We start from the raw sequence: 26136 nt of genomic DNA on the forward strand, positions 1-26136 counted from the left end.
ATTTTTTTTAAAATTGGGAGTATTTTTTGTCCCAGTTTTGTTAAAAAAGCAAAACTGATACATCTTGTGTATTTTTTACGTCTGTCTGTCTACTTAGCTACTACTGACTTATACCATATGACGATCTGTCCTTTGAATAGACTCTTAATTTGAATGATTCTTGGGAAAAAGTCAACCATCGGTGAACAAAATTAGAATTGTGCAATGATAGAGACATTATCATAGTACATAATCAGTCAATGCTACAGGTATAATCCAAACAGGAGCAAACCTATGACATTCTGCACTGGAGGCTCCTGGAAGGTACTGCATTATCCAACAAACATTCTGCATTGGTAGATTGTGAAACGTTTAATGTTTGAAATGACGATAGGTTGCAGAGAGTTACTTCACCTTTTGGTTTGATTGTAACCTCCACCTTGTAGCTTACAGTTCCAACAGAGTTTGAAGCTTTACATTCATAACTCCCAGCGTCTGTATTTCTAGCATCATGAATAATAAAGTTCGTTTCATTCAAGCTACTTTGAAGTAGCTTGCGTTGCTTTTCCCAGGTAACAAGTGGTGTAGGATTCCCCTCAGCTTCACAGAGCAGGTAAAGTGTGTTTCCTTCCACAACAGTTACCTCATCTCTGCTTCTCTTGGCAATTGTTGGACGTACTACAGGGAACAAAAATTAAAAATCACCAATGTATGCGTCTCGACTAATTGCCTTTATGAACACTTCAGGTGTAACAAATTTTGCTTGCAGTTTGGTTCCTCGGTGTGTCCATATTTGGTTTACAATAATGCATTGTTGCTCTTGAACAAAGAGATTCACGGAAATTAAGTTATATGATGCGCGGTTTGTTTGAATGGCAAATATTAAGTGTTTTGCATGTGGTTATGATGTCACGTGAGTCCTCCAGCCTTAATTTTATGAAGGCATTCGGCTGAGTTTGCAAGAAACCCTTTCTTAAAGCGTCCCCTGATTTTTAGACCTGAACTGTCGAGAGCTGATACTTTTGTCCGTATCAGTCTTTGTGGACGCACGCATCTGTTTTCTAGTACAGTTCAAAGGGCTACAGCATGTTCTTGAGATCACTATTTAAAACGTCTTGAGTCCGCAGTGGGTTATGCACGAACAAGGTCTTATCTCAGTTATACAATGTATAAGAGTGAACAACCCCAGCAGTAGTCAATAGCGCCTGTTGGGGCCGTAACCAATCAGGAGCCAGGGATCATACCACGTGACCACTTTTTTCCCATACATTCTCTTAAATTTGTAAATCCAAGATGGCGCCTTTGTTCAAAATGGCGCATGCGCAGATAGGACAACATGAAATCGAGGTTGTCACGTGCATGCCCAAATAAGGAGATAGCCAATCCATGAGATCGAGGTTGTCCCGTGTATGTACAAATAAGGCGATAGACCGGAAGTGAGTTTCAAAAATGATTTTTATTGATTTACAGGAAGTAAAAATTACATTGGTGTGTATCCGTATGGAAACGACATGAAAGTGTTCGTGTCTACGACGCGTTTGTCGAAGACGAGTCCGTATCGTTTAGTCCGTGTGATGACTTTGAGATGTTTGGTGGCGGGGTTTCTCCAGAAGAAGTTGGGGTTGACGACATTGATGTTGCGTCGTTGCTCTAGAGGTTGTGTGAGTTCGTCGAGTAGATTTTGTCTCATGACGTCATAATTGAGTTGGCGTGATCCTCGTACATTGAGTGAGAAGCCTCGGACTTTGCAGCAGACTTTCCCTTGGTGGGTTCTGTATCCGTAATTTTTGGGTCCAGCGGCGGTGAAATCGACGATGAAATCGTTGTGGTCGAGTTCGTTGGTCATCTCTCCCAGGTAATCGCCTAACGGAACGTCGTATTGACCTGGTTTGTGCGAGTAGATGACGGAATCGGTGTCAAAGTAGAGAACTTGTTGTTTTAACTGTTCCAGGTAGCTGTATAATTTGAGACGCGCCCAGCAGGTAGTGAAAGCGGCGACGAAGATGTTGATTCGTCCGTTATCGGGTTGATTGTCTTTGAGTTCGGCGTGGACGACCTCTAGGGCTTCGTCGTTGGCGATTCTGACTTGTCGTATGTCGTTGAAGGGATTGGAAACGAGGTCGAAGAGTTGCGTTGCGTTGTAGACGACTTGGGTAGTGGGTTTGTGTAGGTTTTCGCCGAACTTGCCCCAGAAAGAGTTGAGCATGAGTTTGGCGGTGGCTTTGCGTCCTGGATTCTTCTGGATCATGGTCGGATCGAGAGCGATGCCTTCTTTCTGTCGGTATTGTTGCACGTACCGTGTCTTGTCTTCGGGGGTGTTACACCAGTTCGGGTAGCCAGCGGATTCCTGTTTGATTTTTAGCCAGGTGTTCACGTAATTGGCGAAGAGTCCTTTATGGCGTTGTTCGGGTGGGAAATGGTGGACTTCGTGGATCTTGTTGAGCGTGTATCCCATGGCAACGGCTTTCTGGATTTCGGGTGTGCACCAGGTCCCTCGTAGCGTGCGTTGCTCGGCCGTGTGAGGGCAGCGATGCGATTTCTCTAGGAGGGGTTTGGTCATTTCGTGTTCTACGCACGAGTGGCAGAGTGGGAAGGTGAGTTTACCTCCGTGTCGAAAAGGTAGAACGGGGTGGTAAAGTTCGTGAGGTGGTAGTATGTCCACTTTGGCCATGCCGAAGTAGTGGTGTATGTCTTGATCTTGGGGGTTGACGATGACTTGTGGGTGTCCTACGGGGTATACGCATTCCTTGTTGACCCAGGGGTAGAGCGACGTCACGTCGACGTACTTGGTTTGTTCTCCTTGAGCCACGTCGGTCACGTGATGTAGTTTGACGGCGTTCGTGCGCCCTCCGAAGAAGGCTTCTCTGGGTTCGAGCGGGTGTACGATTTCGAACGTGTCTAGAAACTTGCGGAGATCAGGGTCGGTTTTGACTTCTAGGTCCCAGTCGCATTCCCACTTGACGCAGAGCTGGTAGCCTTGGCGGCTGAGAAGGTCGTGTTTGCGGAGTGTGGACTCGTAGACTTCGTGTAGGGTGCGATCGGTGTGGTAGATGGGATATCGGTCTCGTTTTCGAGGGAAACAGCGAGGACATCCGTGCCATAGACATCCGTGGAATTCGTAGACGGTTCTAGTGGTAGGATCGTATCCGTCCACGAGATGATTGGCTACTCGGATTTCACCTCCGTTTCGCACGGTGCGTATGCGATCGCCTTGGTCCGTGTGTTGCAACGAGTGTTCTTGCCAGGCTAGCCATTTCAGGGCTTTGACGGACTGATTGGATCGGGCGCCGTGCCATCCTCGAGGGGGTCTGGAGGCGATGGTGTTGAGCGGGACGAGTTTCTTGCGCCAGAATCGGTTGCAGGCGGAGGCGATGGTGACGCATTTCTCCATGGGGTCAAAGTCGGCTTTTTGTTTGAATTCTTGCCGGAACTTTTGACAGCCTGCTTTGAGGAGTTTGACGTCCGACTCGCAGTAGGCTTCCATTTCTTGCCGTAAGACGAAATGGTAGTTGTCGTTGACTTTCTCTTGGTACCACTGTTCGAATTCGGCTTTCTTTTTGGCGGACATGCCGTCGGGATCGTACATGTCTCGCGGTGGCATGGGACCTTCGTACTCTTGATTTTCTAGGGTGTTGAATTTGTGCGGGAAGAATCCTTTGCACAGTTCGTGGATTCCGAAGGTGGCTGGAAAGTTGGCCAGCGGAAACGGGAGAAAGCATAGGGAATCTTTGAAAGTCAGTCTGTCGGATTTTAGGGACAGTATCTTGGTGCCAACGGTGATTTGGTCTGTGACTTCTCGATGCGTGGCGTAACAGTGTTGCAGGATGAACATCCCGTCGTAGCCTTTGAGATTGTGAAAGAGGACGATGACGTCCCGATCGTCTCCGTCCACGTCGACGGCGAGTGATTCGAGGTGGTCGAACATGTCGGCGGTGCAGTTGGGACCGTAGAAGGAGCAGAATTGATCCTCTTTATCGTCTTCCAGGCAGAGTAGAATGGGTGTCTGATTCCCTTCGGCGTCGGTGATGGCTTCGTAGTCGCAGTACACTTGAAGGGGCGGATCTCGGTCCACCAGGACGCGTGTGTCTGGATCATTGGGTTCGGGTTCTTCGAAGGGTCGACCTTTGACTTCGTCGCGGGGGACGCGTTTCTTTTTGGGCTCGTCTTCGTCTTCGGGGATGCGTTGGATGTAACATCGGTGCGTCTGCAGAAAGACTTTCTTGTCGCAGATGTGGCATTCGCCCCATCCGCACTTGTGATCGGGGGTACGACGGTCGCCTCCCCGTCCAGTCCCGTGTTTAGGTTCGTAGACATGGCAACAGTCTGGGCACTTTTTGTAAGTGTCGCATATGGATGGTATGTTCAGACTCCGCCGTTGCAAGTGGTAGTTGTAGCATTGGTCTCCGAAGAATTTTCTGTGACACAATCGGCATATGGAGGTGGGTGCGGGAAACTTGCCACGTGCTAGGGGTCGTTTTTTTTCGATGAAATCGGGGCAGTCCTTTCGTTTGCAGGCGGGACACCATTTACCGTGGCAGGGATGACATTGAAAGTTGTCGTGATCGAATCCTCGATTGCATTCGTCGCAGAAGTAGGATTTGTTGAGGAACCCACTGAACGAGTTGCATCCATCGTAGTGACTGTCTTCTTTGATGAGACGAATGATCTTGTCCGAGGGTTCGGGTCCCGCGTAGATGAGCATGTGGGGCGGATCGATGGAAAGGACTTTGAGTTGGTAGCCAGGTAACGCGGCCTGAAACTGTTGCAGTTCTGGAATGCCGCAAGGTCCTTCGGGGACGTGGGCCAGACGGTGGAGTTCTTTGGCCAATCGCTCTTGGACGGGTCGCCCCTGTTTGAGATTGTGGTAATCTTGGTCACGCGGATTCATGTCAGCGTCTACCAGGGCTTTCATGGTGACGATGGCGCGAGCGCAGCATAGATTGTCTTTGTTTTGGATGGTCACGCGCGACTTTTTGACGATTCCCCGTACGGCGGCACAACTCGGATTGTATCGTTTTCCGTGCCCGCTACCACGACCTGGGGTACGTATGAAGGTGGTTTCCATGGTGAACGTGTCTTCGGGGGTGAATTCTTCGTTGGAGTTGAGTTTGGCCGCGAGAGACTGGAGATAAGTGTCTAGTCTTTCACTCCCTTCTTCGAATTCGCGCACGGTGAAGGTGGTGGATTGAAAGGCGTGCGTGAAGGCACTGGACTGCATGGTGAAATGGACCGTGGAGTTGGGTGTCAGGGTAGGATCCTGAGCGATTTGTTGCTCGATGGATCGTTGAAGGGCGTGAGTCAATTCTTGGCCTAGATTGTCCCTGGGAGTCACGTCTCTGTGTTGTCTGAGCGTGGCTTCGTACCGTTGTTTGTTGAGGACGTTTCTCCAGTTACGTCGAGCGCCTACGGGTCTTAATTCAAATTCTAGGAGGGGTCTTGTATTGCTACCACCACCACCTCCGGTTTGGAGCATCACTCGGTCGAGAGCCGGATCAAAGATCCAGTCGTCATCGTCATCGAAGGGGAAGGCTTCGTCGTGGGTCCGTCTGTTCTGTGAAAGGACATTAAATGAGACAAATGTTACGAACATCGCTTTTAATCAACATCCTCAAAGGGACTCTTTTTTTACATTCTAAATTGAGCTGGAACGCTTTCTTAACCACCTATTATGGGCGTACTTGGTGGAGCGATAAGCGACGGGGTAGATGAAAGTCTTTTCTATGGGGGCGCGTTTCTTGGCCTCTTTTATAGTGGGAGCTAAATACGTTTTTTGGGGTTTATCGTCAATGTCAATGTAACATCCGTATATTTTCATATATCTGCAATCACCTTCTCGACATTGAACTATCTTAATGTGCCCTATGCCCCATTGTTCTTTCAGTTTGCCGTATTCTATTATTTCCTTGAGAAGACGTCGTGAATTTTTTCTTCTTCTTCGCTCGAATAGGATTTGATTCCTGGCTAGGCGCATGATGTAGTCCTGTAGTTCAGGAGGCAATCGATCCCAGTCATTACTGTTCTGTGGGAGGTGAGGATATCATACTCTTAGCGTGCGGTATTCTGAGATAGGCGTCTTCTAACCCGTACCCTAAAAATATGGCTCGCTTAAAGTTGCCTTCGGCCGGGAAGAATCCGTGCACGATCATGTGCTTGTTTTTCGTTCCTGGAACTTTTCCTTTGGGACAATAATCTAGCAGACATGTCTCTATAACTACTTTGATTGGACCTAGCCCCCATTCTGATTGGACCTTGGCGAAGGCGCGTATCTCCTTACAGAGCTCTCTCCTGATTTCACGTTCGCGCTTCTCGACGAGAGCCTGGGCCTCTCTTAAGTGGAGGATGTGGGCTTGCATCTCCGGGGGAAGACGATCCCAGTGGCTCTGTAATCGGAAATGAGAGGTAGGGTATCGATCGTGAGTTGCTTGAACGGGACGGGACTCGGTCTCTCCAACCATTGGGAGAATCTCATTTCTCTTTCGAGGGCAAGTTGCGACTCCGCGAGCGAGATTATGTACACTTGGATCTCGGGCGGTAACCAATCTCAGTAACTCTATGAAAAGAAGGTGATGAACAAGGCGTGACAAAGACGTCGTGAGAATTTGTAACCGCAAAACACAACGAAACAAAATCTCAAGTCCAAAACGGAGGTAGAATTCTAGAATGAAGGAGGTGACGACGAGTCTCAGTTCCATGGTCAGTTGTCTAGGGAAGCCACGAGCATACTTAGAATACACGGTGTGTGACAGATTTGACAGTGCAACTTTTCATGTGTCACCCCCTTGTTCACCATCTGCTCATCGAGTGCCCTGGCGAAGCAATCGAAATGCACGTAGTGACGACAGCACTTGGTACGACAGCAGGTTTCGGTTCTAAGGATGACTTTCTTACATAGGGTGCACGTTATACTCACTGCTTCATGTTGATCCATCTGTTGGTTCATCTCCTCGTCGGTCAGCTCCTGTGCCATGATTTTTTCAGCGCTCGATACAAGTCAAAAACTCAGAGCGACTTGAACGGTTCGAACCGATCTTTTTATACTTACGGTAAAAACTGGATCCCAGGTTCACACTCGACCGGGGCCCAGTCTCCGACCGTTAGTGGGGATACCCCCCTATCCCCCGGGTCTACCCATATCACGTGATGTCGGCTTTTTCGTTTGATTGGTGCATGATGGACATAAAGCGAGGTGTGCCTTTGGCATTTTTTCGGTTTTTTGGTGATGGAGACTGAATCCGGACACGTCAGCCGCCGCCGTACTCGAAGTCAGTCTTCCGAAGGATCACCGAGACGAGGACGTCGGCGCCGTCGTGCCCGATCGCACGATGACGACGAACCACCGAGACGCAGTCGTCGCCTTCAGGGTCGTCTACCCGAAGAAACACCGATTCAACAAGTGTGTTTTATTTGTCAGAGAGATATTCACATTGATTCTCTGCCATCGTGCCAACGTACTCCTTGCTGCGGCGTGTTCATGCATCGGCGATGCTACTGGGAGATGGAGAGACGGGTTATGACCTGCGGCAACTGTCGACGCGTGATCGACGATATTCAGCCTGAGGTCGTGTTGGAAACCGACGAGGAAATGGAGGAAGATGATGATAACGATGAGGAGTACCCGTTAACGGCAGGTGCGAATGCTCGTTTAGTTAGAATGGATCGAGAGTTGGAGCGATATCGTAGAGAGGGTAGACCTTATCACTGTCATCACGAGGGCTCGTACTTGTGGAATGATTTGCCGTATGCCATCGACCCAGGCATTTGGACACGTTATTATACCTTTGTCAGAAATTTCGTGACTCTGTATCGGGATCGAGACCTGTACATTCACGGTTGTGTGCGTCTCCCCGTGGAACCGACCCGAGAGATAAGAAGTTATCTGTACCGTCTGTTCATTTACAACACTCCGTACTATACGTATAACTTGATCCGAATTCAAAGGTTCAGACTCTACTTTAGACGCGTGGAGGGACAAAGGGATATTGAGATTCGAGAGCTGTGTCTCTTACCCTTTCCCGGCGGCCCCTCGTTTTACCACGAGGACGGACTATGGACCTGACACTGTCATTTTTTCGTTTTTTGCAGTGGACACTCATCGCAGAATGATTCACGACCACCTTGCTAATATGAGGGACCTTGGAAAACCCTTCGAGACGCACAATTCCTTGACGCGTTCGTGGAATCATTTGCCTTATCACCTTCCCGTCACGGTGTGGTTCCAGTACTACCGCGAGATGGAGAACTTTGTGCGATCCTCGGAGTTTCGAAGTCCCATGTACATTCACGGCACCGTGTTCTTTCCCTTCAGTGTCATTTCGTACGATCATATACGCATGGAGGTGTATCGCATGTTTTATTTCAACACCCCTTTCTCGGTGTTCGAATTCACCTCCAGAATTAGGTTTCGGTTGTTATTCATATCTTCGTCGACGTTCGGGGACCAAATAAGGATCGAACGTTTGTTTGTGACATCGAATGCCTCGGATACTCTGTACCACAATGGCATGGCGTGCGAGACGAAGAAAAAACAAAAGAGACTCTTTTTGAAAAAACAACAAAGCGTGTAACTTTAATGATTACAACATCAACAATAAAAGTTTTCCAACGTTTTTTCTTGTCTTAGGTAGTGTCATATTTCAGTCCCTTTCTCCAAGGTTCGAAATCTTCCCATCCTTCTTGTAACTTTTGTGCTTCTGTCTGCTTGGACTTCTTGTACGTCTTGCCCTTGGTTTTGCCTTTGGGACTGTAACCACCGTCGTCGTCTATGTATTTCTCGGCGACACCGAGGGATCTTAAGAACTCTTTTTGCGCTTCGGTCATGAGTTTAGCTGGGGCTGATTTGGCAGTTGGTTTGGGTGGCACGGGTGGCTTCTTGCTTGTGGATGGTTTGGTATATTTGAACTCCTTTTTGAAACCTGACGTGGAAGGTGTAGCGAGTTCTTGTTTGATGACCACAGGGGCTGCGGGTGGTTGGTTGACTCCCTTGATGATCTGTTTCAACAGACGTTCGACGGGTGCGTCGGCCATGCCTTCGGGTTCCACCGTTCCTTGGTACGTGGGAGTGCCGCGTATACCCGTCCGTATACGTTTCACTAGTTTGACTTCTTCGTTTGCCATGGGTTTGGTCATCTTGACGGCCATGCTGGCGGGGATACGTTTGTCTTTCAGGATGAGATCTTCTTCGGCGGCCAAACGTCCCGCTTTGTTCAACAAGGCGCTCTGGGTGATCTTACCCTTGTAATAATCTTGCAAACGATTGAAATCTTGAACGGGTACCATCATGACTTCGTTCATACCTTCTGCTGACTCAGGGTCGTGTCAGGAAATTCGGACAATTCTCTCAAGGCCGTCTCGTAACAATCTTGCCAGTACCGTATGGATTCGTCTTTCTTTTCCAACTCGAGTTCAAGACTTTGAACGGTTCGCTTGCCTTTACCGCACTCCCTGCACAACTCGATGCACCCACCGGGCGGTGTGGTATCTCGATTCGTTTGACAGGTTTGGCAGAAGTCACCGAACTTTAAAGCCATGTACTCTTGATACAGGTCGTGGTACCTCTTGTTCAAGTACTCGTACGAGTCTTTCCATCGGGCTTCGCGACGATTGGCATCTTGCAACAACTGCACGAGTTTAGGAATGGTATTGGACTCGTCTTCTCTCGGCGGGAAATTGGGTATGACGTCGATCCCCTCCAAAGGGTAACCGTCTTCGCTGCGTCCTTTCACCGTACACAACATGCTTTGAAACAACCGTGTAATCCGCTCCAGAACCCCGCTCCGTTCTGACTCAGGAGATGCTCTCTTCGACGCTTGAGGGAGTTTTTGCGTCTACCCACTTCGCGCAGAACCTTTTTATGTCTTTTCAGTTTCCCATAAGTCGTTGCGTCGATGGGGATCCTCTTTTTCAGCAAATTGAGAACCATCTCGCTGATGGCGTTGATCTGATCTCTGTCTGCGTAATGCAACATCCGTTGACGTTTATTTCGATTGGCTTCTTTCAGGACGCTCGTCAAGAAACGACGTTGTCGTCGCAACCGCTTCATCGTTCACGTCTAACGTCCGGTTGGTTCGTCCCGCTCTTTTATTCACAAGTCTTGGAGAATGCCCAACACCGTCTTGGCTACGGTGCTGACAATTTTACCAAGACCCTTTCCCCTTTGGACCCTCCTTCTTCCTACTCCTACTCGACGTATTCCCACTCGTCGTCTCCTTCGCCTTCTCACCACCATGACGTGTTCTGACACGCACGCACTTTTCCACTAGAATGACGTAGGCAGGTGATCACGTGTCCTTTTTATAGAGGCGCGTGAACGAATCGTGTTTCGTAGTCTCGAAAGAATCGGTCGTACGTGGGAGGTGTGAAATCCGTCACCACGTCGTCCAACGTTTGCATCTTGATCAAAAACCCATCCAATTCCTCCACACCGCCCAGAGCGTAGTTCCTCAGTTCAGTCAATGTCTTTTCGTACGTCGTGTAAGCGAATTGGGTCATGTCCATCTTGAGCGAATACTTCTTTAAATCGTTCCATCCTTTCAGCGCGGCGGCGAAAGCCGTCAATCCTACCGCCACGTACCCGTCTTTCCACACGGATCCCACGACGATGCTCGCTGCCGCAGTCAGTAAGGCCAGTCCGTTGAGAATGGCGTTGCACAATTTGTAGTAACCGAACATCTGCCTTCGACACCACCAATACTTGTGGTAGAAAGCGTACAAACCGTCCAAACGTCTCAACACGTCCAAATCCACCACGGAGGTAAAAGGTTCATCCAATAAACAGACCGAAGTACTCATGACTCTTTTCCAACCAGTGCCAAACGTAGTCTGACTTTCTGTCGGGACGTTCGATCCTTTTAGATTGTTGCTCGTATTCCCAGATCTCGTCCTTGAAGGCGGTTTCTACGGATTGGTTCAGGATATCATGGACTTGTCTGTAACTATCGCACTCGTCCGCGATACGTTTCATGTCTTCGTGATCCATGCTGGTCGCATCCCAGTAAGAGCGGGAGCATCGACATAGATGCAGGAAGTAGGGGAACCACTTGACTTCGCTTCTCATCATGTTCTCAGTTTCGCACGCTGGTCGAATTGCGAGTCACCGTAGGACGTTGTCCGTTCTTATAGGTGGTTGTGATCGTATTCGTGGTCGTGATGCCTGCGATTCGTCGACCCGCCGCCGTCTGTTGTTGTTGGCGCAAAATCTCCTCCAATTGTTGCTGCATCTGGGCCTGATCGAGAACACGGTCTCCTCGCCTTCTTCCTCCGCGACCCGATCGAATCGACGAAGGCGATGTGGAGTCACCACCACTTCCGCCTCCACCTCCTCCACCTCCGCCTCCGCCTCCGCCTCCACCTCCGCCTCTGCCTCTGCCTCTGCCTCTGCCTCTGCCTCTGCCTCTGCCTCTGCTTCCACCGCTACCACTGGCGCTACTTCTTCTGCGGCTGCCGGAATCACTGGAGGACGTCGGTGTATTTTGACGTGGGACGCGTCTCGGTCGTTTCCCTCCTCGAACAGCGTGTGCCAAAGGGGTGGCGGATGTTATCCTGGGTGCACCGACACCCGCTGTGACGTTGGAGCGCGACACGGATCCAGCGCTACCGACACCCACCGTGACGTTGGTCTGTGGCGCACCCGCGCCAGGAGTGCCTACTCCGACGGGCGAGACGTTGGGCAGGGGCGGTGTCGGCAGTGACGATGGCGGTGAAGGAGGAGTGTTCAGACTCGCACCCACACCCGCTGCAGATGGAATGGGTGTACTCGTTCGAGTCAATGGAGTCCAAGGCGAATAATCCTCCAGAGCCGAGAAGTTGAAATCATCACTACCATAAGAGCTCATTTTTATCCATTCCCCTCTCTCTTTCTATCTTCTTCTCGGCGAGTTCTCGTTGCTTATGAACCAAATATTCGAAACCTTCCCCATTATATGCGTTTAGGATGGACCTCACTTGACGGTAACTCTCGCATTCCGTGACCTGTCTCATCGGTTCGTAGTCCAGCTCATGGGGATTCATGATGTATTTGAGCCTGTTTTTACACAGGTGAATGAATAGCGGAAACCACTCGACTTCGCTCCTCAGCATGACGGTGTCGCAAACTGATGGCATCGTACGAATCCTTCGTCTTTTAACACATGGCTGAGAACGCGTTGATCGTCCTGACTGGCTGGATGAAGATCCAATAGCATGTAACCGTAAGGTCGATCGGTGACCTTTCGAAACGTGTCCAACAACTCCTGCCATTGCGTGGGAAACGATTGCAGAAGTAAATTTCGTATCCCCAACTGATCCCGAGGGTTCTTGAAGGCCGCGATGTAATGCGCGTTTCGGGAAATGGTCTTGGCGAATTTTCCGTTGGGGAATAGATCCTGGCACAGGTAAAGTACCGTGATGTTCCGATGATGCGAACGTTTGGTGAAGAGATCCAACACGCGCTTGTCGTTACCGCCCTCGTCCATCAGATCGTCCAGGACCAACACACCCCCTCCAGGAAACCATCGGGGTAACTGTTCGCTTTCGGGGATGCCTTCGTGAAACTTGACCCCACCCTTCTTGAGCTTTTGGAAACCGTCTTGCCACGATCTGTAGCAGTAATGAATACTCTTCGGTGTCTGTTGGAACAAGTCGCCGTTCTCCAAGAGCAGTTTGGTGGTGAACACCGTCTTGCCGCACCCCGACGGACCCGCTATCAACAAACTCGACGGAGTGTGAAATCGAAACGCTTTGCGCCGTTCCATGATCTTGAAAAAATGGTCCGGGGTTTCGAGACGCTCCGTTTTTTATCTGAACAACTTGGCCAATGGGGTCTTGACGGCCGGGATGCGTTTCAATAGACCCAATAGGGTGACCTTACGATTGAAACAGATGGGTTTTTTCTTGGCACGACTCTTGATCTTGGCCATGGCCCTCTGGGCAGCGGCTCTCTTGGGACGTCCTTTTTTCTTGGCAGGCGCCGATCTCTTTTTTCGAGGTTTTTTCTTGGCGAATTTTCTCAAGTCTCCGAACCTGTCTTCGTACCAATGCCTCTTTTTCATTCTTCTTTTCCTATCTTCTTTCTCGGAAAGCTTCGGCTTGGCAGGGGCGGCTCTCTTGCGTTTCCTGCGCGTGGTCACGGTCGCTGGTAATTCGCCGGTGTCAAGGACAGACGGCGGTTGAAAAGACACTTGTCTTCTGGCGGGTTGAAGTATTTTCAGATTGAGTTGCCGTTTTGGCGGTTGGTTTTTCTTGAAATGAGCCTCACTGGGTTGAGGCGTCTTTCCACCCGCTTTTCCATAGCGTTTTTCTAACCTGGCTATGACGTCGTCCAAATGTCTATGCCCTTGAAACTGAAGAGCCATGATGTGTCTTGTTTTGTCAGTGAATCCACAATGAACCCTTTTATTTTCCTACGCCCCTTTTTATGCACTCACAAAGTGATGGCGCAAGGACTTATTGCCGTAGCGAAGCACGTGCCAATACGGGTAACACTTGTAATCTCGACTGGCGTTCGTTTGAAGTCTGGCTCGGATACTCAGGTGGAACAGGTTGTATCGAAGCCAATGATCTTTTTCCCGGTCCAGTATGAATCGGACTCGACGGTAACTGTCGCAATCCAAAATGCGTTCCATGACCTGTCGAAGAGGATCGTCCGAGGACAATTTCGTCGTCTCTTCTCGACACAGTTCTAAGAATCGCCGGAACCATCTGCCTTCACTACGCAACATCCTTGTTCTCTCGAAAAATGAACCTCTTTTATTTCGAACAGCTTACTTTATAACAAATGACGCACTCCTCTGTAGGAACCGCACGTGTCCTGGTGACACGGGGTTTTACAAATCTTGCGCCAATCAAACTCGTCCACGATCAAACGTTCTAACATCTGTCCTACTTTACGATCGTTCTCCACAAACTCGTTTTTCTTAAAACGATTCAAGAACTCGTTCATGTCACGACCTTCGGCTCGGTCGATCAGGAACATCAGGGCGTAACTACCGCAACTCTGACTGAATAGGGACTGTAGACTCTTGCCGTTGTGAATCTGGTACTTGAAATGACGGTCCAACCAGGCTTGGATCGGTCCGGCGGTTCCGTACGTGTCCAACGGTAGACCGTAACTGTCCAGGATCTCGCACTTGTTCTTGTCGGCCCACAAAGCGATCCAATGAAATCCCGGTTTATCGTGAGGGTCCGTGTTCACGATGTAAGCGGTCGGTCCTTCTTGAGGTACTGTCCTTGGAAGCCGATCGCAAGGGACCGTGCCGTGAAAAACACAGCAGAGTGACGGATTCGCCCGTGCCAAATAATCCAACTGTAAATTATTCAAGGCTACTTTCTCCATTTTTTTCTTCTCATTGGTACACGTCGTAGAGGACGACTCGGTTCTCGTTGATCTCCAGCATGTTCTCGAATTCGCCGTACAACAAGATGGTCAGGTTTGAGCCTGGATTGGCTCCAAAATCGATCACCAGACGCAGTTCACCTTCCTGCTTGGGGTTCAACACTGGACTGTCCAAACATCCATTGGCTGTGTTATCAAATACAAACAGGTTGCATCTCTTGTCGTGTCCCCAGTCCTCTTTCCGGACCATGTTTCCTTTTCCTCTGCACAAGACTCCCGAGGCTTTGAGGAATCTTTGGTAACCTCTCAGATCTTTACTGTCATCGTCGTGTTTGAGCTCCAAGGTCTCGTAGGGGTACTCTTCACCTCTCACCAGTTGTTTGATGGAAACGAGATTGAATTGTTCAAAACTGAACGGATTGACCGTCACAGTTCCATTGAAGGCTGTTTGTTTCATCAACACCACCACTAACCGATTAGGTAGCTTACTGTGGAAAGGATTGCTGCACTCGAAATGACGATTGTCATTGGGATGCGAGTAAGTACGAATTTCACCTCTCACCGTGGGGTAAGTGGCCACTCTTCCGCCTTTCATGCTGGTCATGAGTTCTCGGTACACCGAGGGAGTCACTCTCACTTGAGATAGGAACAATCTCACTTTCACGTCGGCTTCAGTCAGTCTGAGAGTATCGGCACCGGCCCATTGGACTGCCCACATAGTGGGTGAATTGAAGTACATGTCGATCTGTATCTGTACACCGGGTACCAGTAACTTGCTGAGATAAAACACTTCCAGGTAAGGTTTGAACCTCAAGGTCACTCTCTTTCCACCAAAAAACTGAATTCGACTTTGAACCATGTTCTTGAGATCTTGGGGCAAGGCATCATAATCGGCGTGAGCAGGATCCAACTTGTTGGCCGTCATCACATCGCCTTCTCCGCGACTGGGTACACTGAGACAATTGTACCAACCCTCTGGTGTCAGGATCGATTCACCGTCGTCTCGGTCATGGTTCAACAGCGCTTCAATGTAGGCTTTGTAGTGGTAAGTATCGGTCTGGGGACTGATGAGAGTCCCATTCAATCTCACATTGATCTGTTTGAAGAGGGTGTGGGCCAGATTGTTGGCGAGTCCGACGGTAGTCGCTTGCGCTATATTACCTCCGGCAGACGTCTTGACGGCCAACTCCACTTCGAAGAAACTCTCGTTCATGTCGATGAAGTCTTCTTGAGGATCGATTTGGAAGGTCACTGGATTGATCCCCGTATTGAACGGATTGATTCTCACCTCACGTCGCGACGACATGCTGAGATCCGTGGGAGGAGTGGTGAACATGTCCAGGCGGGGGCTACGAACCCCCGCCGACCTAGCGTGAGCCACCAGGTCCGTCTTCGTCGTCTACGGCGTCTTTTCCGTCGTTGCACGCTTCTCAGTGCTGACTTTACCCAACGGTAGTCTGGGAGTTTTGAGCGTCTCCGGAAGAGCGAACCCCCTTTATACGTGCGTATCCCTCCGGGGAGACGTCTCACCCGTCTCGAGTAGATGGGAATCATGATCCAAACAGGTCTCTTCTTTTTCTTTTACTACCCAAAAAGCGTTGGAACTCTTCCGTCGCTTTACGTTTCCCGGAGCGTATGGCTCCCCGCTTTAACCCGGCGAGTGCACCTTTCCAATTGGGCTTTCCTCCCGTGCCACCCGATTTTAAACCTTTCAGACCCTCGATGGCCGTCTCCTTCAGAACGTCCTTGAGAATGCCGGGACCTCGTTTCTTGATGCCTTTCCAAACCTGGCCGAATATGCCAGACCCCGATTGGTATCCGTCGGGATGAAACCGTATCAAAGTTCCACCGATCATGATTTCTTAAAGTGTAACGTCGCGATCGTATTGCCGGCTCCGAAGTTCGTCAGTTCTCCAGTTGCCTCGGCCACTTGCACTTCCATAATGTCCAGCACCTCTTTGCGCACGGGAATATATTGAATGTGAGCGGGTTCGAAGTACTGAACACCTTCGCCTCTTCGAATCAAGTTGACCTCTCTCAGTAAATCCGTGACCTGATTTCCCACCACACTTCCACCTCCCACGTTGGAGTACACGAGCAAGGAACGCGAACTGCTTCCGATCACACTCTCAAACGCTCTGTTCAGGTTCAGAAAACGCCAATTGCAAAAGACGCTGAGTTCCAAGAATTCAGTATTTTTGATGGGGTTTTTCACGACATGGAAAAAAAGACGATTTCCACTCGAATCCTGTATGTCTCCTCTGGTTCGAATGTCTGGAATGACATCATCGAAAAATTCGATTTGCAAGTTTGGACCCAGCACGTAACCATTTCCCTTCCTCAGCAACCATCCCATTTTCAGAGCCAGATCGACGTCAAATTGTAATTCAGGTGGTTCCCTTCTGGGACGGTAGACGTTTTTGTTATCCGTGACCAGGTCTTCGCCTTCCCACTTGAACGCGACGTAGGTTCTTCTCCCATCATTCGTGACGTATTTTGAGTTCACTCTCGGTCCCGAATGACTGAAGATGCGTTGCCTTTCGAAGTAGCTGATAACTGATTTCATGAATTCAACACCGTTCACGTTGCTGAACACATCTTTGACATTTTCGGTGTCGAAGAACGCTTCTCCAAACGTATACCCATTGGATGTTTCAGGTTCAATGCGTCTCCAGGCGGTATAGGCCAAGGTGACTTTACCCACAGCATCGGTGAAGGAAGGCAGCGTCACGTGCGCATCTGACATGGCGATGCTAAACAACCCCACTTTCCATCCATGTCCCTCCAGGCGTATGGGATTGGGTAACCTGATCTTGAAACTGTTGGCCTTGTTCTCCGGAAACTCGTTCTTACTGCTGTGACTGGGTAAAGTGATGTAAAAATCACTCATCCTTTCTTGAAATGCAACGTGATCGTGGTCACACCCGACGCAAAGTCCACCAGTCGTCCGTCTTCCTCCGACACTTCAGTCTCGACAATGTCCAACACGGCTGTACGCACCGGTAGATATAGGATGTGTCTCGGTTGAAGGTCGACCACCTCCGGATCGTAACGCACTTGTTTCAACATGTCCGTGACTTGATTTCCCGTCACCATACTCTGTCCCACATTCGAATACACGAACAAGGAACGACGCTCGTGACCGAACGCTTCCTCGTAACTGCGATCCAGGTCCGTGAAGACCCAATTGATGAAACAACTCAAATGTAAGATGTCAGGGTCGATCTTGTAAAATGTCTCGTCCCCGTCATTCTGTCCTATGATCAAGTCCGTGGCCGTGGGTACGACTTCCTTGGGAAATTCTTTCCTCAAATGGGGTCCCAAGACGTAACCCGGTCGTCCGTTCTGCAACGTTCCCATCTTGACCCATTTCATCTTCTTGGCCAATTCGATGCCGATGGACATTTGGGGAAAGACGCGTTTACCACGGATCAGGAGGCTGAGGCACGTTCTCGAGTTGTCGAGGACGCATTCTCCATGCTCGGCCCTAGGTATGACCGTGTACAGCAATTCGGTGGGATCGTCGGGTTTGCTCTTTTTCTTGTACATGGTCACGTCGGCATCCGTTCGAGAGTTCAACCTATGCAGGTATCGATCTCGTATCGCGTTCAGTAACTCGGTACCGGTCCTAGGCGTGAATTCCAAATCGCCCTCTCTCGTCACCGAAGAGACCCGCGTGTATATGTTTCGATCCGCGTTCACCATATCGATCCACCAGATTTCAAACAGAAGAGAATCTTTCAAACCCATCTTACGCGTCGCGGACGGAAACGAGAGGTCGCTGATACCCACTTTCCATCCCGACTCTCTCAACTGCAACGGGTTCGGCAGACGGTTCTTGAAACTGTGGGCCTTGTTGTCCGGGAACTCGCTCGTACTGGCATTACTCATCAGTTGCACGTAAAAGTCGTCGACAGACTCATTCATACTTAAAGTGTAGTGTCACCGACGTCACGCCCGATGTAAAGTCCACTAGCCTTCCGTCGTTCTCGGCCAATTGCACCTCCACTATATCCAAAACGTTGCTGCGCACGGGTTTATATTGAATCTGATTCGGTTCGTACGTCGTCTTGATCGGGTCGTGGGGGACTTCTCTCAAGAGATCCGTCACGCGATTCCCCGTGATGGTACTACGACCCACATTCGAATACAGGTACATGGGACTGCGAGGCGGAGGCAGGTCCGGATGAACGACGACTCCGCGATTGTAGGTCTTGGCGTATTCCTCGTCCAGGTAACTGAAGCGCCAGTTGCAATAGGGACTGAGCTGTAACGTCCCGTGACTGTCCAAATTCCAAAATTCGCGAGATCGATTGCTGTCATGGTTGGTCCAGTCTTTCTTGAAATCAGACGGGACTTTGTCGTTGGGAAAGATCTTGATCATGTTCACGTCCAAGTGAACGGAGTAATACGATTCCTCGCGAATCAAACTCAACTTCTTGACCAGTTTAGTACCAAAATACACTCTGGGACGTTTTCTGTCTCCGGACTCGGCGAGGAACGTGTCGGTGTTGTCGATAATCAAATCGTTCCCCTCCCATCGGAATACGGGGTAGTATTTTTTCCCGTCCGGTGCTCGTAGACTTTCGTTGGCGCGATCCATGTAATGATACAGCCGTTCGTGAAAACGATTGATGAGGTATTGCATGAGAGATTTACCACTCGTCACCTTGTGTCGGTCACGGTTCAGTTCCTTCCCGCTGACGAAAAATGTCACGGGGTAACGAGATGGACGCCACGTAAAACCATCGTCTTGCAACCTGAACGTTTCAATAGTCCAATCCACACCGAACAAATAATCGCCGTCGTCAAAGTCGTGCGCTTGAGTGACGGGTACTTGATGCGGTCGTGACGGAGGAATCGGGTAAGACACGCTCGCCAAGCCCACTTTCCATTCCTTGTCGGATTCAAACAGGAGCGGATACGGCAGACGATTCTTGAAACTGTTGGCCTTGTTGTCCGTGAACTCGTTCGTGCTGGCATTGCTCAACAACTGCACGTAAAAGTCCTTCATTTTTTCGTCTTGGGCTTTTGGGTCACGTACAGTCCCTTTTTATCCACCCAACTGTCGTACTTGACTGGCCAACCTTTCCAACGCACCAAGACTTTATCCCCTTTTCGTTTGACGATCTTGTCGATGCGGAACAGATCGTCGTCTTTCACGTTCACCTTTTGCAAATCCTGCGCGTAAAACGTACCCTCGACCACCGTGCCGTCCCATTCTTCCACCTTGTACGTGGTGACCTTCCCAGGACGCACCCGGCGTATCACAAACACCTCTTCGGTCCATCCGGGTAAATACCCTTTCTTGAACTGACGGAACTTCTTGTTCAGTCTCACACGATCCCCGACTTTCAGTGGAGGTCGTCTCGATTTTTTCCCTTTTTTCTTCCCGTAAAGAGTCTCCCACACGTCCTCGCTATTGCCTAAAGTCACTTGATCGGGAGCCATCTTGATACTGCGATGATACGATCGATTGTACCCTCGGACCAGATCTTGTAACACGGGCACATACGTCATCGTATTCTTCACGGTGAAGTAGCGGTACAAACGTTCTTTCAGGGTCCGATTGAACCGTTCCACCACACTGGATTTCGTATCCCCACGCGTCGAAAAATGATGAATGCCTTTCTGCTTCATCAAATCCTGAAACGTCTTGTTGTAGAATTCCTTCCCGTCGTCCGTCTGGAGATTGATGGGTTTTCTACCTCCTTTCAAGATCTTAGACATGGCTTCCGTCACCGCTTTACCCGTCTTGCTCTTCAAGGGCTGGACCCAGGCGTGCTTGGAAAACACGTCCACCACCGTCAAGAGATAACGATACCCTCGATTGTACCTCGAAATATTGATCACCTCGATCAGGTCGGCCGTCCACTGCTCGTCGATGCCGAACACCACCACCGGGACCGTGGGAAACCGACGACGTCTGGGTTTGTGCAACGTGTACCCCAAATCCCGTTGCAGGACCTCGCGAGCGCGTCGTACCGAGATCTTATTGGCCCGGGCGAATCGCGTCAGACCGCCCAGACTACCGGGTCTAGAAGGATCCCGATACCGTCCCAGTAACGTCCCGGTCGAAAGCGGCTTTTGCTTCTTCTTTTGACCTTTCTTCTTCATAGTCGATAAAGTTTGTAAATGCACTGTCTCCACAACTCGAAACGCTGCTCACGTACCTCCAGATACTTCTTAAATGAATCGGGTTGCCGTTTCAACCACAAGATATAAACCACAAAACGCATTACGTTGGGTTCGACGTCGGTATAGTCAAACACCTCCAAGGGCGAATCACTGAAGTCGTACGGGATGGGTTCACTCTTACCGTATCGCTCGTAGACTCTATCGCACTTGGAACACAAAGTGGTCCAACTCCATCGATCGGCCATGGTCGCACACACTCTCGAGATCAACCAACTCAAGGTATGAGACATAATGATTTGAACCCAATTTTTTATTCACACTTTCTTATATGTACAAAAACGTCGTGCCTGATTGGTTCTTACGAAAAAATCGACTCCGATTGGCTAAAAACGAAAAAGAAGGCAAGAAAGACCTAGTCCGAATCTGAAAAGTACTGAACATATTCCGTGTTCTTACATTCTTGACCGTACTCATTATCACAGTCCTCCTCAAAGGTATCCATGGCATAATATTTACAATTTCTCCAATCACATTTACCGGGTCTCCACTTCAGGGCTTCCTCCTCGTTCCCCTTCACATAGAATGCTTGTCGCATACTCTATCTACACTCACCACACAGGTCATCCTCATCGGCTTCGAGGGCGCGGAAGAAAAACCGATCCTTCCACTGATCACGCTGACGCATGATATCGTAGATCAACTCTTCCAACTTCAGACACGTTTCCTTGTGAGCGCACCTGTTGAAATTCAGTATCTCCTCCACCCTGGGACTCTTGTCGTTCTCCAACACCCGTCGTGACAGGTCGCGAGCGAACCGCAAGGGTTCAAACAGATCACGGATGGCATCGCTCATCATGTACGTGAGGTTATCCGTGGCGATCAAACAGGCACGCTCGGTGTCCAGGGTGGGATCCCGACAATGAATGAATTTGAATTGACCGCTACCACTTCTGTACATCACGCGACACCACTCACCACAGAACAAAAACACATGTTCGTTCTTCTTCATCATCTCCAAAATCGTACCACCCCAGTCAGGACGACGTCTCATCATGAGATCAAAAGACCACAGACTATCGGGTATTTGACCTAACGGTTCAAAGAGATTGTCAAAAATGTACAGGTACACTTTGGCATCCGGAATGGCATCGAGATCTCTTAAAGTGTGTACCTTCTGATCCACGATCTGCTCCACGAGGTCACGAATCTGGTTCGAGTTGCTATAGTAAGTCATCTTGAAACCCACCCTCAGACAAACTCGTTAAACTTCTTTCCTTCTCGATCCGCTCGCTTCGTGATCTCCAAGCCCGACAAATGAGGATAGCAACTACGGTCGCACCAGTCAATCAAGTGCCTCTGGAGCCTATAGTACAAAGGGGAGACAAGACGTAACTCTAAGTCAATTATCTTCCCATGTAACGGTCTTTCGCCTTCTTTTTCGATTGTATCCAAAACGTCAGAAGCTCGATTCAACTGCTGTCTCAGATCTTCAATGATCTCTTCAAAGTCCTTGTCAGTCAAAATCCTATGAGTCATCACCGCATCAACAGCAAGTCGAGAATGATTCGCTACGTCCAACGGGCTCCTTTTATACCCGCGCCGCGGATCCACTTTTCACTCCGTACTTTCCCGGATCACGCGCCCTTTTTCAGATCCCACCAATCGGAACGCATTCCATCACGAGTCACTTTTTCTCAGCAGGCGTCATGGATTCACACGTCGAACCCGACAGGAAAAAGAAAAAGAAAAAATCGTCCAAAAAGAAACTGAAACTGCTCTTGCCCCAGAGAGTGGAAGGAGAAGTAGGAGGTAAACAACTACAATCCACTTTAGACAGATGGTTATTCAAAAAACCTCGCACCAGACTACGTTTCAACGAACGCGTCCTCTTCAAAGAGATCACCCCTGACTCGGTCAGTTGGACCACCGTCCCTATCAAAGGCTTCTCGCAACCATGGAGCGCCTTTTCGATCCAACGCCAAGAAGTCAAAAGCCGAATGAAAAGTAACCATTACAAGCGAAAGCAAAGACTGACCCCAAAAAACGTGCGAAAAACCACCCACATCCTGGAAACCATGCGACGGGAAAACACCTTGTTGGGATACTAACTCGTTCTCTATCTTCACAGACTCACCTCCTCGAACCATGCAAGTCCTGCAAGTCCTGGAACCCCTGGGACTCGGCAAATTCAAGAAAGACAACCTCGTAGAATTACCACCTGAAGTGGACGACCGAGGAGAATCCACCGAAGTCCAAGTGTTGGAGGAATTCGACCCCGATCAGTTCCTGAACCAACTGAAACCACAAGATCCCACTTGCCCGCGTTGCATGGTACCCATGGAATACGGAAGCGTGCGAACCCCAGACGGTAGTACCTGGGAGTATTACCGATGCCCCTCTTCCAGATTCTACACCAAGTGTTATGTGACCTGTGGCGTCAAAGAGGTGGGCACCTACCTGAGACGCGTCGAAGAACAGACCCACCCCTGCTACAGGAACATCGACCCGGCTCGTTTCCGATGTCTATGCAGCAAATCCCTGGTCTTAGCCACCTCCCACTCCCAGTCCAACCCAGACAGGCTCTATCTCAAGTGTCCCAAGCGCACCTGCAAGTTCTTTCAATGGATCGACGAATACCCGCGAGGAGTCGCCGAAGCTATACTGATCAATGGACAGGACCCAAACTAAGAAAAAAAAAAAAAAGACAGACACAGTTTTTTCAAACACACTCCGATTTTTTTATTTCACAATAGTTACATGTTGGGTAATCTATCCTCCGCATCAATCATCGATCTCATTGTCACTTGATTACATGGGTTAAACGTACTGTAATAAAAATTGATGACATTCACATAGCGTCTCGCTGTCTTCTTTTGTCTCTTAGTCCACGTGGACTGAAACGACTCGAAACCGTAGCACAACATCATTCGGTGAAACGTAATACGGTCCACGGGCGGCTTCACCTTCACGTCCCATACAATGTTCTTACGTATGGCATAGATCGCGTTGAACAAGGTCCTGCCGAAACACTTCTCAATGCTCCGGTACTGGAACAAACTCCGCGTCCAGTTTTCCCTCTGCTCATCCATGAAAAATAATATCTGATGCAGCATTACCTCGAGCTGACTGGAATCCCTGATGCCCACAAGCCAACGTCGACCCGCCAACAAATCCCGGATGGGAAAATTCATGGTCTCATAGAATCGGGTCCAGTCCTCGTCCATTCTATCGATTGCTTCTTCATAGGTAGTATCAGGCTTTCTCGGTCTGAAATCATTCTGCAAGTATCTCTCCCTCAAGGCCATAATGACGCTCAATACAAGTTCAAAACTCAGAGTGAAGATCGGGGGAGGCGCGGATTCGCCTTATGAAGACCCGTCCAGCCAATCACAAATCAAGACGAAGTCACGTGTTACCCAGACCCAGGGGATAGGGGGTATCCCCCTACCACACCCACTCACGGTAGGAGACTGGACACCATTATACCGTGTGTATAAAAAATCGAGTTGGACCGTTCACTTTTCACTCTGAGTTTTTTTCAACTTGTATGAGCGCCCACTACAGAAGACTGTGGATACTCTCCTTGCTGTGGCTCCTCAAAGTACCGAGTGAGTGAGTATGGAAATATTAGAGCAGTGTAACATAGAGTTGACCACCAGGGAAAAGCGGGTGAGAGAGTGGATGAAGGACGAAGATGAAGAGACACCCTTATACATAGACCTAGAACTACTTTTAGATTTTATCCGGGTGGCCCTAGACGAACTAGATCTTTTATTCCTGGAGGAGAGGCTAGGGACCCTCGACGAGGACGAGATCAATGATTTAGTCGTCCATGTAGACTTTGTACGCGACACTTACCATCAACTGCTTCAATTCTAGACATGGAACAACCCCTCCATTGCCACGTGTGCAAGCAGCTGAGACCCTGCTGCCGCCAACCCATCCTAGAATTAAGCAGAAATGGAACCCACACCCAATTCGTACGCGCGATCACGGGACCTCTGAGAAAAGAATGGGGACTAGGGTGCGTTTATGCCACCTGTTGCGGGGTCATCTACGGGATGTACTACAATGTGGAAACCGAATGTTACGAACCCGTCTTCCTGGGAAACGGTTACAACCAGGCCCTGTCACGTGTCAATCACGTGAAATCATTCATTGATTGTTATCCCGAGGAAAAAGAGGGCGCCGGTCAATAGGACCGTGCACACGTCCCACACTGTCAATTTAAGTAGTGGTGTGTGTCCAATAAAAAATTGTTTTTGCTCTATTTTTTCAGACTCCATGTCTCGATTTCCTAAATACGAATGTATATGGTGTAAGGAAGGATACACCTCCAATCACAGTATCCGAGACTACTTCCTGACACCCTGTTGCGACCAATTCTTTCACGGAACCTGCAAAGCCCTCCACACCTGGTGGTTGAAACCCTCCGAAAGACTCTGCCCTCATTGTAAAGCGGTGAATTTCGGACTGCCTCCCGATGACAACCCCAAAACCAAGTCCTAAAGAGGTAAGCGCTTCGATGGTCTAATGGTCAAGACGTTGAGTTGTGGCCTCAAAGACCCAGGTTCGATTCCTGGTCGGGGCATTAAAAATTCTTTTTTCTTTTTAGAGACCCCTGGCCTGTAAAATACGTTTGGACGAACCCCACCCCGACGAAGATGTCATGCTCCTTTTCCTCACCCAACACTTTCCCTACCCCTGGTACATGCGAAGAGACCTCTCCAAAGTCTGGCCCTTCGGACGCGTGTTCGAATCCTCCTCAGGCTTTCACGGAGAATTTCTCACCCCGCAGACCATGATGCTATCCCTCGTGCACCTGGGAACCAATGACGTGCAAGCAATCAGGATGATGGAAAAAATCACGCAACAAACCATGTACATTCTCTCGTTAAACGATCTTTATTAGTGTTACAGGCATGAATAAAAATGTTTTTTCACTCCTCTGATTCTGGTGGTGGTGGTGATTTTACAATTTGTTTGATAAGTGCTCGGTACGCCATCTCGTCTCGGTTCTCCCAACTGCTCCTCCACTCTTCCCATCCGGCCTCAAATCCATCCGGCAACTTCTCCAAACACACTGGGTCTTTAAACGAGATGGACTGGTCAGCAACCATCTTCTCAGACAGCATTTTTCTGTAACTCAGCACCTCATCCGCCAGCTTCACAATTTCTTTCCTCAGAACGACATCCATGGCGTGAGAAACGGCGTTTTTCATTATCCTTCCAAGAATACCCTCATGAACGACATCCATCACTTTCGCCGCAAATTCTTCTCTCGTCATGCCGTCTATTAACTCCTCCTCAGGAACCTCATCCACCTTCGTCTTGCTCTCCTCCGAAGACATCTTCTTGTCGCCGATCTCAAAACAACAATACTCACTCCACACTCACGCAAACCCTTTTATTCCCATACGAACCTCGATTTCATGCACGTGACAACCTCGATCTCATGGATTGGCTATCTCCTTATTTGGGCATGCACGTGACAACCTCGATTTCATGATGTCCTATCTGCGCATGCGCCATTTTGAACAAAGGCGCCATCTTGGATTTACAAATTTAAGAGAATGTATGGGAAAAAAGTGGTCACGTGGTATGATCCCTGGCTCCTGATTGGTTACGGCCCCAACAGGCGCTATTGACTACTCCCAGCTAATCAATACCTAAATGTTTAATATCACAAGGCAACAATAACTACCCAGTCC

The 26136-nt window shown here is 49.3% G+C and overlaps 9 protein-coding genes, 1 long non-coding RNA gene, 1 other non-coding gene and 2 pseudogenes across 11 annotated transcripts in view; 4 read left to right on the forward strand and 9 right to left on the reverse strand.

The window, feature by feature from the left end:
* The window catches only part of LOC149109305 (uncharacterized), a 117467-nt gene that overhangs the window by 59981 nt on the left and 31350 nt on the right, over positions 1-26136 (forward strand). The gene's annotated exons all lie outside the window — the stretch shown is intronic.
* LOC110066515 (uncharacterized) overlaps positions 1-26136 on the reverse strand; it is a 32023-nt gene that overhangs the window by 1764 nt on the left and 4123 nt on the right. Inside the window, exon 5 of the mRNA XM_089293710.1 lies at positions 394-657. Coding sequence (XP_089149836.1) covers positions 394-657 — 264 coding nt within the window. The remainder of the gene's footprint in view (positions 1-393; positions 658-26136) is intronic.
* LOC149109312 (uncharacterized) lies at positions 1392-5750 on the reverse strand. The gene has a single exon (XM_089293385.1). The coding sequence runs from the start codon at positions 5567-5569 to the stop codon at positions 1460-1462; it is 4110 nt and encodes a 1369-aa protein (XP_089149511.1). The 5' UTR covers positions 5570-5750; the 3' UTR covers positions 1392-1459.
* LOC149109313 (uncharacterized) lies at positions 7120-8488 on the forward strand (annotated as a pseudogene).
* Positions 9344-11005, reverse strand: LOC149109314 (uncharacterized). The gene has a single exon (XM_089294133.1). The coding sequence runs from the start codon at positions 10765-10767 to the stop codon at positions 10270-10272; it is 498 nt and encodes a 165-aa protein (XP_089150259.1). The 5' UTR covers positions 10768-11005; the 3' UTR covers positions 9344-10269.
* LOC149109315 (uncharacterized) lies at positions 11040-11815 on the reverse strand. The gene has a single exon (XM_089294131.1). The coding sequence runs from the start codon at positions 11808-11810 to the stop codon at positions 11040-11042; it is 771 nt and encodes a 256-aa protein (XP_089150257.1). The 5' UTR covers positions 11811-11815.
* On the reverse strand, positions 11839-12707 carry LOC149109316 (uncharacterized). Its single transcript, XM_089294132.1, has one exon. The coding sequence runs from the start codon at positions 12705-12707 to the stop codon at positions 12048-12050; it is 660 nt and encodes a 219-aa protein (XP_089150258.1). The 3' UTR covers positions 11839-12047.
* On the reverse strand, positions 13955-16143 carry LOC149109317 (uncharacterized protein F54H12.2-like). Its single transcript, XM_089293711.1, has 2 exons — positions 16075-16143; positions 13955-15686 (listed from the first exon to the last, which is right to left on the reverse strand). Exons 1-2 carry the CDS (start codon positions 16141-16143, stop codon positions 14298-14300), a joined length of 1458 nt encoding a protein of 485 aa, XP_089149837.1. The 3' UTR covers positions 13955-14297.
* On the reverse strand, positions 18040-19301 carry LOC149109318 (uncharacterized). Its single transcript, XM_089294461.1, has one exon. The coding sequence runs from the start codon at positions 19299-19301 to the stop codon at positions 18207-18209; it is 1095 nt and encodes a 364-aa protein (XP_089150587.1). The 3' UTR covers positions 18040-18206.
* LOC149109319 (uncharacterized) lies at positions 20404-21916 on the reverse strand (annotated as a pseudogene).
* Positions 24708-25377, forward strand: LOC149109320 (uncharacterized). Its single transcript, XM_089293387.1, has 2 exons — positions 24708-24938; positions 25041-25377. The coding sequence occupies exons 1-2, from the start codon at positions 24909-24911 to the stop codon at positions 25335-25337; spliced, it is 327 nt and encodes a 108-aa protein (XP_089149513.1). The 5' UTR covers positions 24708-24908; the 3' UTR covers positions 25338-25377.
* Positions 24945-25016, forward strand: Trnah-gug (transfer RNA histidin (anticodon GUG)). The gene has a single exon. It is a non-coding gene; the product is annotated as a tRNA-His (tRNA).
* Positions 25024-26081, reverse strand: LOC149109322 (uncharacterized). The gene has a single exon (XM_089293386.1). It carries the CDS (start codon positions 25774-25776, stop codon positions 25366-25368), a length of 411 nt encoding a protein of 136 aa, XP_089149512.1. The 5' UTR covers positions 25777-26081; the 3' UTR covers positions 25024-25365.

Source organism: Orbicella faveolata, unplaced genomic scaffold (genome assembly GCF_042242905.1).
Source record: "Orbicella faveolata isolate gen_17 unplaced genomic scaffold, um_ofav_v1 contig_25, whole genome shotgun sequence".
Lineage (NCBI taxonomy): Eukaryota > Metazoa > Cnidaria > Anthozoa > Scleractinia > Merulinidae > Orbicella > Orbicella faveolata.